We start from the raw sequence: 15,625 nt of genomic DNA on the forward strand, positions 1-15,625 counted from the left end.
CAGGGCAAACAGATGCTCCTTCCAGGGACATCCGCCTTGGGAGAACAGCACCACCTCCCCACTGGGGTCCACCTGGGGAATGAAACCAGACGCGTAGTTTATCAGCGCTAAGATGTAGATAACAGGCACATGGAGGAGATAATGCCAGCCTTATCGGACTGGTGAGCAATGCAGTTTCTTATCTAATTTCAAAAATAAGATCATAACATCTCTGAACAAGGCTTCAAACCAGTTCAAGGACTGGAAAAAACTAAAAACGTTTTTTCACAACAATAAAAAAAAAAAAAAAAAAACATAACCTAAAACATGACCGTATTTCATTGTTCCAGAAAACAAATATGATTTTGAATTCTGTGTAACGTTTGGTAAAATGTTGTCTTCTAGGCTACTATTTCTGTTTGATCACCAAACTCACAAATGATGGATGGACACCTTGTTTCTGGCACACGTTTTTTCAATTCTGCTGGATTATAAACATTTCATTTGAAAGGCTGATTATGGCCTAATGAAATAAAGCTTCCATGTTTTGCATTGAAGTTCATACAATACTTACTTACAATAGCTGAATCCAACTGTAATAAGCTGTAATTCCAACCTTTAGAGACACAGGTAAGGTCAAGGCTTCCTGGAATCTGTTACTTCTTGTACCTTCCTGCTCAAATTAGAGAATGTAATTCCTAAGAGACATTCTCATCTCATTCATGTTTCTGGTTCATAAAAATCAAATATGCCAGCGATTCAGCAGGGATGCTTTTTTTTTTTGCTAAATTAACACCGTCTCTCTGTGTCTGTCCATGCTTTTATTAACCTCTTGAATTGATATCCCTGCTAAATAATCTCTGTGTGCCTGCAGCTTGCGCTGTGCAAACGTCTCGGTGTGCTTCTCCACAGAGCTGCTCCTCTTGGTCTGTTTGCTCGCTCTGTCTGTGCACCTCCATCTCTTGTGAGTTAACACTCATTTAAATACTGTCATGTCACTTTTATCGCTTAATACTTGCTTGACTGTCATTTTTTTTATTCTTTTATTACAATCCGGCCACAGACTACATATAAGATTTTTTTCCTTTTAGACTGACTTTGGCACATCTACAATTGTTGATTAGATTTAATTGCGCTTGCTAAACAAACCAATAAATAAATCATTAACTAAGAACTTAATCAATCAATCCACAACTATTTAGTGATAGTTTGGCTACATTTGAGATTGCAGGGAGCAGGGAGAAAGCCAGTCAGAGTCAGATAAATACTACTGCATATATGTGTCTTCAAAAATATGATTATAACAATGATTATCAGCGAAAGAAAAAACATGAAAGTATAGAATGCCGTCATTTTAACTGAATGTGCATCCCTTGAAGTTTTGTTGATTATTTGGTATATCTTCAAAGACGGAGAAAAAATGACTTTCAATATTCAGTTTCACAATTGTGACTGCCAACGTTAAAACAATTTTAAAAAAACATACACCACCATCATGATTTTCCCACTGGTCTCTATCAACACATCCGACAAAAATCACACAAACACTGGGTCAATCACTGATGAGCAGAACATGCAGGGGTGTTTTTATGTTTAAGCCCTCTTGCAAGGTCATTTTCGAAGTTTCAAAAACTATTCCCCTTTCAAAAATTCACAGTTACCATGCGGTTTTCAAAGGTATAAATATATATGTAGGTGCAACAAATATGATAAGTGTAAACAGACGTGAAAATGTGTGTTCATCCGCATCAGAGTGAAATATTCTGTACCTGATGCCTCGCCTTAACAGCTTCCTCCACCACCGTGCGAGCCGGCAACCAGGAACTCTGGTAGTAATCCAGACGGTCCAGAAATTCCTCCCCGACCAGCACCATGGCCTTCCTGAACCCCTCCTACAGGGAAAGATGCAGGGCACATGCACACACACACACACACACACACACACACACGCTTGCACATTATGTCAAGACACACCACGCTGCAAATGCATCAAAGTACGAGCTTTCATGTTTCGCCAGCCACCGCCAACTGAAAAGACTTCAGCTGTCATTTTGGCAAACAAAGTTAATAAATAAAATAAATAGCCCACTAAACCTGCTGAGCCCCACCAACCTCCTCGTGGTTCAAAATCCTTTTACTTCATGATCATTCACATCTTTTCTCAGCGGTCCATCGTGTGTGAAATTCAACCAGGTTTGACTGTAAATACCTTAAAGTCAGACAGTGCTGCAGGTAGAAACGGTGTGATCAAGTCTTGTGTACACTCAGATTAATTACTCAGCGGCTTCTCTCATTCTTTCACAAGTCCCGGGCCTCCTAACACACATGTAGATACAAGCACATGCATACATGCGCACATTCAGCCCCACACAGATGTGAGCACTTGTTATCACGCATCGCTCTAATCTGCATGCATCTAACTGAGGGGGCTGTCACTGAATTTTAACAGTCGTAGATGGCGGAGATGAAAACCCATTAAGGTTTTTTCAATCGTCACAAAACTGCCCGTGTTGAGAATCCACTCTGTCAGCCTGACATCAAGCTGTCTCTGTCTGCCGAACATTTTCAGTGCTTTATAGAGAATCAGTCTCACTTTCTGATCCCTTAAGTGCTGCCTCGCCTTGCATTGAATTCTGGGTGGCAGGAGTGTGGAGAATGGAGAAAATTGCCAGGACAGGAGACACACTCATCTGAATTGAAATGTGGAAAAAACAAATAGGCCAGCTATCCCATGGAGACCACATCAACAACGGAAAAAAAAAGTGGTTGGCAGAGTCAACATATATGCAAGGCTAGGCTGCAGAGATCCCCCGGGAGTCTGCGGAGAACAGGTGCTGTGTCCCCGCGGACGCTCCCCTCACACACTAATCAGAGGCTGAGAAGTCACACCAGACCTTATTTGGGCATGCATCATTTCTGCACAGCTCTTGAAATTACCTCTGAGCGCTGATTGCACTCGCGTCTTGTCTTATCGTGTTTTTTATGAGCCATTTTGCACTGTCACTGTGCGACACGTTTCCTCCTGATTGTGATTATTACAAAGGCCCTGCTTGGACACTTACAATTACTGTTTAATTCTGAATTCGGCGCAGATGGAAAGAAACCATACACCTCCTTTCCTCGTGGGGTTGTTGTGGTTGCCAGGGAAGGATACAGCTTTAATGATTACTGTATATGAAACTCCAGTGTGTGGCACATCCGTGATTTTAATCGGCAGGGGTGTATGGCACAATTTTTGTCATGTGGTGTTTGTTTTACTTTAGCCGACACCGTATTTGAGATATCACACAGCAGGTCCCTGGAGTTAAAAGTGAAATAAATCCATGATACATCTGTCATGTGTCCACTGTGCACAGAGACACATTCATACCCTACAGAAAAACCAGACAGGCTTTAATGCCTCAGGGCAAAAACATGCTCCCGTTAATTGTTGTAATGTGTAAATGCTCACAGATGCACAGACAGTAAGAACAATATGCTCCCTTTAGTTAAAAAAAAATCATATTTCATCTCTCGCCAATCTAATATCAAGAGATTTACAGGGGCTACGCAACACACACCCCTCTGTAAATTCAACACATTGACACACACACACACACCTCGGTGTCCTCGTTCTTGCTGTTCCAGCGTGGGTTCAGGTGGCTGACACGTGCACTCAGTGTGGTGGAGACGGCGTAGCGGGCCTCCCCGTCACACTGTGAGATGCCGTTGTCTACAGCATCCACCTCCTCCACAAAGTTCTCATATAACTGCAGGGAATTGCAGGAGAGATGTGACAGGTTAGGCGCCCATAATGACAAATGAATCAACTTTTTTTTTTTTTTTTTTTCCCTTTTGCATTTTTAAAAGGAGAACGGGCAGTAAACCCACCTTTTTTCCAGCTAGAATTTTAAAGACAAACAAGACACTAAGGGAGAGAAATACAGCAGAATTGCATTATCCTGATTCAAACCCATTTGCTCGCAGTGCAGCGGGTAGTTACACAGGAGGAGAGTGCACGGCTAGGCCATTAAACCAAAGCAGCACCCAAATTGCTGCTATTTTGCTGCTAGTTCCCTGGCATAGGTCCAGAAGGAAGAGGAAGAAAAAGGAGAAGATGTGGAGCAGAAAAGCAGATATGTTTACTTGTGAGAAGTCAATTGCTCAGCACAGATGAGAGTCAGCCACCCAAGATGGGATTTTACAAGGGGTTTTACATGTGGAGCCTCAGCTTTGGGGTAAAAATAGAGGGCTTAGTTTTTCTGACCTGGCAGAGAGGTAGACATGCAACATCCTGAAATAAATAAAGCCCCCAACCATGGGTAAGTGGATTACTTTGGATCTTATATTTTTTAAACTGACACATAGGAAGGCTAATAACAAAGTGAGTTAATGCCGATAACATGTATGGCGCCTTGTGATTTAAGTGTCTTCATGTGGCAGCCAATCAAAACATGCTGCATAACCTACATACAGGTATGGTTTCAAATCCCTGCACATACAACGAGAAAACAAAATCACTTTTCATAAAGTGCCGGTACATTGTAACACTACAAGATTAACAACATGTTTCAAAAACAAGCCACATGGATCAATTGCACATAAAACGCTGTATAGTTGTGGCTTTATTGCTCCGTCTGATTTGACTGATTACAGAGATGCATTATCCAAAGACACCACAGAGTGGGAAAATAGAAATGAATAATAAAGCAAGAAATGCAGGTACAGAAATAAATAAATAAATGAATGCATTTTAAAAATAAATAATGCAAACTGGTAAAAGATGAAAATAATACATATAATAGCTAATAAATAGGATAGTAAAATGCGATTCTCGATAGATAAATAGGCAATAAATAAATCTCAAAAGAATGTTTTGTCATTCTACTAGAAAAATAAGCACAGCACAACACAATTACTCTCCAAGAGCCCTAACTTCAAATACATTTTGCGTTTGAAATTATATAGATGACCAACTTCCCTCAGGTCCTCCAGGAGGCTGTTCCAGCACTTGAGAGCACAGTCGAAAAAGGTAGAGTCACCAAAAGTTTTGGTATGAGTTTTTTTTTTTTTTTTTTTTTTTAACAGATAAAAGGTTCTTGTGGGAGGAGCAGAAGGATCTGCCTGGTTCATCGCTAAAAGCATTTCAGATGTGTGTCCTGGTGCATGGCCAGGCAGTGCTTTATGTACTAGTAAAAGAGATTTAAAATCAATATGAAAGCTGACCGGTAACCAATGCAGACACTTAAAAATAGGTGTAATGTGTGCTCCGCTTCTGGTCTTGGTCAGTCCTTGATGGCGGTGCGCACAATACACCGTACAAAGTTCTCACCAGTGATGGCTGGACCTCCTGAGTGCCCTGACTCTGAGTGTTCACTATGTTCTGAGCTGGGAGATGAAACGTGCATCTGCTGAGAGCCATACAACTCACACTGAGCTGAAGAATTAATGACTGTACTCAAAGTATTTTTATGTTTGTTTGAAACAGAAGTGCACTTCTGCCTTTGAGAGAACATTTGTTGTTTTCAAATTGTTATTCCAAATCTCTGAATGAAAAAAATATACATTTTTTTGCAAATAAGACAAAATAAGCATGGGGACACTGGAAATGATAGTGCTCTTTTCTCTTTAATGTACAAAACAAACCGGCAGCAGAGTTTTGAACCAGCTCTAGTTGATTAATAGCTCTTGTAGTAAGACCAGACAGGAGAGCATTACAGGAGTCAAGTCTACTCGTAAGCATGTGTGCATAAGAATGTCTATTTTTCTGAGAGATAAAAGGCCTAACTCTAGAAATGCTTTTCAAGTGGTAAAAGGCTAATTTGGTGACATTTCCAATGTGAGAATGAAAATTCAGATCAGAGTCTAGTATTACACCAAGCTCCTCGCATGTCTTATCTATGTAGATATACAAGGCAACACCCTTACCTCCGTCTATCTTTCTCTGTCCCATCTCCCAGGTCCATATTGAAATTCATAAAAGGTGCGTTTGATTTACTGGCAAAGGGGTACATCTGATGTGAGAGGGGCACCGGGAAATATCCAACTCCAATAAAGTGTCAACGTTGTGAATAAAACACAATCAGTGCTAACCCGCTGCCTGCCATAAATCTGTTGTCTCCCCCCTCTCACCTTATCGTAAAGCACCTCCAGCTGCCTGTCACCCTCCTTTAGCTGTGTGAGATGGGACAGCAGCTGCCGGCCAAAGTGCATGTAGACCAGGCCTGCCGAACTAAGCTTGGTCACCCACCGCTTTTCTGGACACAGGCTGTGGAAGCTCTCTGCAAACGTCCTGGAAAGAGGGAGGACAATCTGTTAGCTGACAGACAGGCGCCAGGAAGAGCCTATCTGTAATGAGACAATATTCTGCGCAGAGTGCTCCACTTGTTAAAAGTTCATGACAAAACAGCGATGTAAAATAGATCTTTTTTCCCTCAAATGTTTCCAGACTCTACAGTTTGAATGTCTGATGCAGAATTCTGTCACATATGCCTTCCCCTTAACCCCCCCCAACCTCCCATCAGTATTCCCCAGATAGGAATCAAATCAGCCATAAGCTTGAAGTCTAAATAACGCATAAACTCACGGGGAAAAAAAAAAAAAAAAAAAAAAAAAACTTAATTATGTGTCTCTCTTGACATGCAAATCATTACCAAATAAACAACCCATTCATTCCATAAAACGTCATTATTTTTGACCAATTATGAGCTGAAGTAATCTAATTGTTTGCTGTTATGGAGATAGCCAATATCATGTGTTACAGCAACAGCACAGCAAAGTCTATTGCATGCGAAAAGCAAACCATTCTTAGCTGATTTTGCACTGAGAGAAAATCTGCGCAGACTTTTAGGCTTCATTCACGTGTGATACTCCAGAGCAATGCTACAAGCCAAATCCTGGGTCATTATCCATTTACACAAAACAAATAGGCTGTTCATATCTTCTCCAATAACCAGCTCCTTCAATCAAATGTCAGCTGCATCTAGGTGTAAGCTGTGTAATCTGGCTGATGCGTATTAGCCGGCTATGAAAACTGCCTGCATCCATAAATATTCCCTTCAGTTCCAGGGGGCTAGTTTGACAGGAGAGAGTGAGAGGGATCAGGCGTGTTTATAAGCGCGAGCGCACATGAATAAAAGCCACCGGAGGAGATCTCTCCTCAGCCATGTGCTGAGATGAGTGGGCTCCAGCATGAGCCACTGCTGGTCATTTAATTCAGACTTAATTAGGATGCTTGGGCTGCACACAACGGAAAACAGACCGTCAAGTGAATGAGTGACATGCTTGGGAGGTGGGGGGTAATCACAGCCATTAAAGAGCTAATTGACCGAGCTGAGGCATTTTTGTGCCGATTATCAGGAGATGGGAGAGCATGAGGGAGAGAAAAATGACAGAGTGAAAAGGAGGATGATTGAACGAGATCTGCTTGCCAACGAGGAGCCATCACACTGTCTCTGTGGAATCACAGAGAGTAACGTCTCCCGGCAGAGTAGCACTTACCATGCCGAATTAGCGTAAGGTAAGACAGTTCAGCAGCATTCAAAGCCAAAAACTGTAAATATTGAGAACTTAAGTATGTGGTGGATACACTAAACACATAATTCTCCTGTTGTACCTGCTGCATGGCTCATTTCCACTTCTTATCATTTTAGAAGATTCGACAGAAGAGTCTTATTACACTCCAAATATATGATTATTTCGAAATTGTGTGCAAAACAGTGTTTGATAAATCCATATTTGACTTATTCATAATAGCGTTTGACAAATCCAAACTCCACTTTTCAACAACTGATTCTTACCAAAAAAAAAAAATATCACTAGAAAGTCTAGGTAGCTTCTCGCCATTTTTGAAGAAATCGCAGCAAGGGAAAAATATCGCAGCGGCAAAAAAAAAAAACATATAAACAGCAGGAAAAGAACCTGCCAGTAAAGGCAGAAAAAAAAAAGAATTTTATTCGGGTACTTAACACACTGGGAGTCCCAAATGACTGTAAGCAGCAGTCGAGTTGTAAAAAAAATTCAGGGGGGATGGTCAATTTTTTTCACTTGCTGAAAAGGGAGGATGGCAGTTTTACAGGGTGGATGATTTTGACCATTTTTATTTCAGGGGGGATGCCATCCCCTCTCATCCCCTGACTGTAAGCCACAAAATGGATTCCTGTGGATTGAGTACACAAGAAAAACACGCTGTGTGATTTCCATTTGGGACGAGGAGTCCAGCAGACAAAGCATGGGAAGCGTACTGCGGCCTCCTGCCGGTTAAAAACTGTGCATTTGGTCTTTGCAAACAGAAGTGATGTACATGTTTACTGCCATATACAGTGAGGAAGTGAGATCTGATCACAAGTGGTTACTCGAGCTGCATGTGGAGCTGCAGTCTAATGCCAGGTGAGCTGCCGCGCTGAGAGCTGCCCACTTGTGATCGGATCATCAAAGACACAAGTTAGCGCCAGGTGTGAACAGGGCCTGTGAAGCACCTTTGGTGAAAAAAAAGGAAGGTTGCACTCTTTCCTCAGCTTCAACAAAGTAAGGAATGATGGGAAACTGGTAAGCACAAGGCATAGTATATACTGTAACAACATTTTTCACAATATGTGGTAAAAAAAAAAAAAAAAAAAAAAATGGCAAAGTCGTCATAACTCTCAGTGTCTGACTCATCATTTGTGACCCCTCGATGTTGCCTCTGGGCATTCAGTTCAGTCGGTGTGAGCATCTGATCCACTGACAGTACCTCTATGGCTGCACTGTACTTTTCTCTTTAGTTTTCAACATGCAAAGGGTGGAGCTCTCATTAACAAACTACTGTCCTCTTGGTGAACAGTGACCTTCTCTGAACTGCCAAAGCCAGAGAGCGTTCCATTTTAATTCATTTAGTTTCCAGTGTGGCCTTCAATTCTTTATATAGCATGTCATTTTATTAGATTACTTGAGAAAGTGGCATGGTCACACATCTTCACTGGTTTAACTCCTAGCTTTCCAAGAGGACACTTGCAGTAGCACTAAAGAACAAGACTAAGCCTTAACAATGAGGTAATGATAAATTAAATAACTATAAGTTGCCTATATTAAAATATTTGTGTTAGCGCAGAACATCATTAGTAATGACAAAATATTTGATCTTGTTCTTTTGATGAGATAAAATGAGGATGAAATAATTTTGATGTTTTGTATTTAATTTGTACATCATTACCTGATGTGAGATAAGCATTTTTTAAATAAATGTTATATAAAATGTTTACTAATGATTAACAACTAACACTAAAATATGTCATGGATCATTCAGCAGTGACACCTTGTTGCACTAGAACTGTGTTGTACTCATGTATTTATAATAGTTTTGTTAGTATGTTTTTAAAATTTTGTTTTCATTTGTTCTATAGGTTTTTGCAGTTTAAAGCTGAAAATGTTAATCATGCACAAATATCCATGACGGTGTTTTAAGGTTATTGCACATTTATATGTTCTAACTAGGGGTGTAAATCATAAAATCATAAAATCGTAAAATCATAAAAATCATAAAAAAAAATAAAAGTGCAGTGTCACAAATGCATCCACTGTATGAGAGCCATACAACCACACTCTTAGCTGATGAATGAATGAATATACTGAAAGTATTTTTGTTTTAAATAATCTAAGCAGACTTTTGCCTTTGAATAAACATTTGTTGATTTCATTTTTGTATCCCAAATCTCTGAACGAAGAAAAAATATTTTTGCAAATAAGGAAAAATAACGAGAACATCAGAAATGGTGGTGTTTTTTCCTCCCTAATGTACAGATCAAGAACCAAAAAGTGCAATACAAACTGAACCATGGGTTTAATGAATCATGTGCTCAAATACAAGGGAGAAAAGTAAACTGGTCGATCTAAAACAGCTGGACCAGAGTTTCTGTCCTCTATCAAGTTAGACAGAATGTTGGAATTCCAGTGGCACGCATAGCAACAGTTGCTAAGCAGGAAGCCTGCATGTAAATAAGTTAATTAATTCCCCAACGATGAAACACAATTACAGTCGTTACAGTCCTCCTTCTAACCAGACTAAAACCTCTTTTTTGTCAGAAGCCATCGGTAATAATAAATGAATGAATAAATGAATAAATGAAGTTTAATTTTTGGTGAGATACAGAGCTTAGCGTCGGCTCTGCATCCCCTGTACCTGAACCTACTTCCTGTTTACACCGGCACACACAACCACAGCCAGTGTACATGAATGGTAATGTGATATGCGTTAGTCATTTTAAAGAGTCTAAGCAGCACTTTAGCCTCTGAAAGAATACTGTTGATTCCATATTGCAATCCCAAATCTCTTAATGAAAAAAAAAATATTTTTGTAAATAACACAACATGCAAAGAACATGAAATTATTTTTTTGTCCCTAATATACAAAACAAAACAATTCAAAATCATTACCCCTAGTTCTAATGTGTTTTATTCCTACTTCCATATGCTCTAAATGTATTTATAAATAGTTTGCTACTCAGTAATAAAACATGTTTCATGTCACAATCTGAATACATAACACCATAGAAGATTTACAATTGTGAATAAGTCTTTTGTTACATTCAGAATGAATGAGAGACGGAAATGCAATTCTCTTTATTCATTCATTCAGATTTGACTTACAAAATATTTCAACTGGTAAAGCCATTCAGAAGTAAATAATTTGAGCATTATTAGTAAAACTTGTGTAGGGATGCCTGAAGTAGTGTTTGTTTAATTATGCATGCATTAATTACAGATTAAAATAGCATTTTTAACTTAGGAATCATAAAAGTTCACCTAGTGTTACTACTGACGTGGTACAAAAATACGAGGTTATGCTGATGACACACTGTTATATCTACCTTTCAGACTTATTTAGACCACCTCAGTCAATCTTGCAAACTGTCTGGACATAAAATTATGGATTTTACAGAATTTAAAACATGAAACCAAATTCATATGAATTAGTATTCTGATTATGTAAACCCAGTGGCAAGAAACTAAAGTTCTGACAAACAAGTTAAGAGAGCTGCACGTTTCTTTAGTTGAAGAACTCCTCCAAAATCAAGCAGCTTCTGTTCTTCACTGATCTGGAAAAAGTCACTGATCATAAATCAATGTCCTTATGATCCAGCGCTGTGAATCCATAGTCTACAATTCTCTGCATTTCTGCCAACTCAAAAGTCCCTAACTTATCTTGTACAAAATGCATGATTTTATATGTTTGTGTGATTCTGACTGATGCAAAAATGGTAAAATCACAACACTCAAATTTCAGCATATTGACATTGATTACTTATATAAGAATAAGCTAAACACATTCTATGCTCGCTTTGACCTCCTCAACAAGGAATCAGCTGTAAAGTCTACTCCGCCTCCAGAGGACCGGCCACTGTCAGTATCCACAGTGGATGTGAGGAAAGTCCTGCTGAAAGTGAATATGAGTAAAGCTGCTGGGCCTGACAACATCCCTGGCCGTTTACTAAAAACATGTGCCAACCAGCTAGTAGATGTCATTACTGACATCTTCAACATATCACTGTCACAGGAGAGTGTTCCCACCTGCTTCAAGACAGCCACCATTATCCCTGTGCCTAAAAAGTCTGCAGTGTCTAATCTAAATGACTACCGCCCTGTGGCACTCACCCCCATCCTGATGAAGTGCTTTGAGAAACTGGTTCTCCAGCACATAAAGAACAACATCCCTGCCAGTCTGGACCCTCAGCAGTTTGCATTCAGAACCAACAGATCCACAGAGGATGCCATATCCACTGCTCTCCATTCAGTCTTCACTCACCTGGAGAAAAGCAGCACCTACATCAGAATGCTGTTTGTTGACTTCAGCTCAGCTTTCAACACAATCTCCCCCATGAAGCTGATTGGAAAACTGAACACTCTGGGCATCAGTACCACTCTCTGCAACTGGATACTGGACTTCCTCACAAACAGACCCCTGTCAGTTCGGATTGGCAGTCTCTCCTCCTCCACTCTAGTGCTCAACACCGGAGCCCCCCAGGGCTGTGTGCTCAGCCCCTTCCTGTTCACGCTGTACACCCACGACTGCAACCCCCGACATGGAGAGAACTCTATTGTGAAGTTCGCGGATGACACCACCATCATCGGCCGGATTTCCAACAATGATGAGTTCTCATATCGGGAGGAAATCAACCATCTTGCAGAATGGTGCACAGACAACAACCTTCTGCTCAACGTCAGCAAAACCAAAGAGCTGATAGTTGATTTTCGAAAAAAAGAGGCAAAGACACACAACCCTGTCTACATTAATGGAGCTGAGGTGGAGCAAGTGAGCAGTTTTAAGTTCCTGGGAATCAACATAACAGAGAACCTAACATGGACTTCACATATCTCTGCCCTGGTTAAAAAAGCCCAGAAACGGCTGTATTTCTTAAGGAAACTTAAGAAAGCAAAATTCCCACGCCAAGTTCTTGTCAGCTTCTACAAAGGAGCGATTGAAAGCATCCTGACTGGAAACATCACAAACTGGCATGGGATGTGCACGGCCCAGGACAGGAAGACTCTGCAACGAGTGATTAAAACTGCCCAAAACATCATTGGCACCCATCTACCAAGCATCAGTGATATCGGGAAGGTGAGGTGCCTGCGCAGAGCCAAAAGGATCCTAAAAGACAACACCCACCCCAGCCACAGCCTGTTCACCCTGCTGCCATCAGGCAAAAGATACAGAAGTATTCGCTGCCGTACAACCAGACTACAGAGCAGCTTCTTCCCTCAGACTGTGAGACTACTAAATGCACCATCTGCACTCCTCCATGTTTAATAATTTTATTTTCTATACAATCATTTAATCAATCAAGAGGGAACCACACTTTAATTTCATTATTCAACCTGTTGTATAATGACAAATAAACGTCCTTGTTTTAAAAATTGGCTATTTTTAAGGCATGCATGGGTCTGACACCAAGCTACAACACAGACTTTTTCCTGATAGAAGCCAATCACAGCCTGAAGTCAGATCGAGCAGGTCCCTCTTGGCTGCTACAAATTCTTAAGAGAAAAGAGTTGACCATAATTGCTCATAGACTTTGGAACAACTTGCCTAAAGAGCTAAGGCTGGCTTAATCAGTATAATCTTTTTAATAATTTCTTTAGACTTCAATTTACAGACTTCTTTTGTGCCAGCATCTCTTACATATTATGTTTGATCTCCCTTTCATCGTTTCTTTTTAATCACTCCTTTTTATTAACTTTCTTACCTTACTTTAATCACTTTTGCTGTGAATTTTATCTGTTTTTTTTTTTGTTTGTTTTATCACTTTGTAAAGCACTTTGTAACAGTGTTATGAAAAGCTGTTGAAATAAAGATTATCATCGTCCTTGTCAGCTCATTCAATAACTTCCTTTACAATCCCAGCCCACTTAAATCCACATGACAACCTTCTTGCCCCTGTCAGTGCATGTGAGTGATAACCACATTCTCCCGTGGCCCCTAACGGTGTCATGGCAGCCTCAGTGCCTCGTGAACCACAGCAGGGGGGCGTTCAATTGAAGGAGGACTAATTATCGCTTACCGCCTGCCAGGAAGAGAGCCCTGGCATATCTTCATCACCATGGTCATAAAAGCAATCTCTGATTATCATCAGGACATTAAGCTGACAAGACACCTGGAATGGTCTGATTGCTCAACGTGATGAGCCTTCAGCTGAATGCACCCAGTCGGAAGGAACTTTAGCAGGAAATTCAGCAGAAAACATGAAGCCTGTTCTTAGATTCATGGACTAATGCCTAGATCAAGGGTACTTCAAGTTTTTCAGACCAGGAGCCAGGGAGGAATGTACTCCCTAATCCTTGGATGCCATCGAATGAAAATATATTTCCTTCCACTGTGTCATCTGGGCATCCAGCAGCAACAGGCCTGAGCCCATTTTGGTTCCCAATCTATAGCTTAATAAGCCAAAATGGGGATGAGGAGAGGAAGTGTACTTAAATCCAGACTGGCTTAAAAGACGTATCTCAGTCCACGTATCAGAACCCGTGTGATCCAGCACATTTGAATTACACATCTCCCTAAAGACAAGCTTCACACTAACAACTTCCAGATGAATATACCTTGCCAATCCTTTTCACCTCAGTGTATGTTTTTTTTTTGTTGTTGTTGTTGTTTTGTTTGTTTGATTAACAAATCCAACAACAGCACAATTTGTCCAATATTGACACGGACATTGTAAGTCATCAAAGGCTTCTAGCCATCTCTGCAAATAAAATCCTCCTTAATAGAGCGACTTGCTATCCGTGCAGTACCTCTGATGATGGTCGTAGCGATGGCTCTTGGGGTCGAAAACTCCTCCTACGTCCACCACGATGTCACACTTGGCTAACTCGGCCGCGTCCCTGGTCCGAATGATCTCAGCATCCTGCATGATTAACAGCACTGTTTCATAGATCTGCAGTTCTTAATCAGCAAGCATTTGGCAGCATGGTACAGAACATTTTCAGGACAGAGTTCAGACAGAGAGCTAAGTCAGAGCATGCTGGATTATCTGTTTCTTAAACGTTTCATGAGCTAAATGCAAAAAAAACTATTATCCCTGGACCATCAGTTACACTGATACTGTGGTCCTAAGTGGAGCCAAGATGCCTCTCTTGGCTCCTGACTCATCGGTTGAGAAACACTGAGCCATATCTAGGATGGCAAATGGAAGATGAGCAAGTTAGGAAGATATCTATTTGTTATGCCGTGCTTGTCAAACATGTCAGTAACTCTTTACCTGCTGGTAATTTTTTAAAAGTTAATCCCATTACAGGATATAAAATGTGTACTGGTTTCTAGACTATTCCCTAACATCAGAAATTCACTATAATAGTCCCATAAGAGCAAATCTCTGGGATTCCATGTCATGGTATTTTGCCATGGTATAACTGTGTGCGATATAGGCTGGGCTGTGGGTGTTTGAATAATATCCCTCTAAAAGTTACTACTGTCACATTTTTATTTTAGTGGTATCTAGTAGCGAGGAGACTCATCTATCTGGACAGCAGCACCCCCAGTTGGTGTGTTATAAGATGACATGACAGCAAATAAAACTTCCCATTCAACACCAACCACCCTGCGCAGACTGATGAAACACACACACACACACACACACACACACACACACACACACACACACACACACACACACACACACACACACACACACACACACACACACACACACACACACACTTTGGGGTGTCTCTTGCAGGTTGCAGTGCCACAGAGTGAAGTAACACAGCAGCAGGGAGCAGAAAGCCACCTATGGTCTGCAATCACCCTCCCTCCTCCATCGCAGCATGCCTACCTTGTACTCGGGAAGCTGGCGAAGGAAAAAACAAGCGAGGACCTCATCACAGTGGAAGGTCCCATTGTGGGTGCCAATCTTTGTCGCTGACATGTTTTCCGTGCAGAGTCGCTTCGGCTGGCTTGACATGTATCGTGTTTCAGTGCGAGCAACGTTTACGGAGCAGAAAATATGTTTGGCGTGTGAATTTGAAAGTAGTAACAAACTTACTGATTTACCTCTGCTTATAAAAGACGGGATTTTTGTGAAATTGACCGCTATCATAAGTGCACGTTCAAACACAAATTTGCACGCGACGCGCCGGCGGCGGACAGTTTTTGGAGCCGGACCGGATATAATGACTTCTTGGGTGCGCTTGTTTTGTT

At 40.9% G+C, this 15,625-nt stretch overlaps 1 protein-coding gene across 1 annotated transcript in view; it reads right to left on the bottom strand.

Annotated features, from left to right (window-relative positions):
• The window catches only part of myg1 (myg1 exonuclease), a 23,751-nt gene extending 8,149 nt beyond the window's left edge, over window positions 1-15,602 (bottom strand). The window contains exons 1-6 of the mRNA XM_030051885.1: window positions 15,261-15,602; window positions 14,221-14,333; window positions 6,091-6,250; window positions 3,579-3,728; window positions 1,749-1,871; window positions 1-72 (exon numbers count right to left, since the gene is read on the bottom strand). The exon at window positions 1-72 is cut by the window's left edge and continues 110 nt beyond it. Of these exons, the coding sequence (XP_029907745.1) occupies window positions 1-72; window positions 1,749-1,871; window positions 3,579-3,728; window positions 6,091-6,250; window positions 14,221-14,333; window positions 15,261-15,524 (882 nt within the window). The 5' untranslated portion in view covers window positions 15,525-15,602. The remainder of the gene's footprint in view (window positions 73-1,748; window positions 1,872-3,578; window positions 3,729-6,090; window positions 6,251-14,220; window positions 14,334-15,260) is intronic.
• Between the last annotated feature and the right edge of the window lie 23 nt (window positions 15,603-15,625).

The sequence above is a fragment of the Myripristis murdjan genome, chromosome 5, assembly GCF_902150065.1.
Source record: "Myripristis murdjan chromosome 5, fMyrMur1.1, whole genome shotgun sequence".
Taxonomy (NCBI): domain Eukaryota; kingdom Metazoa; phylum Chordata; class Actinopteri; order Holocentriformes; family Holocentridae; genus Myripristis; species Myripristis murdjan.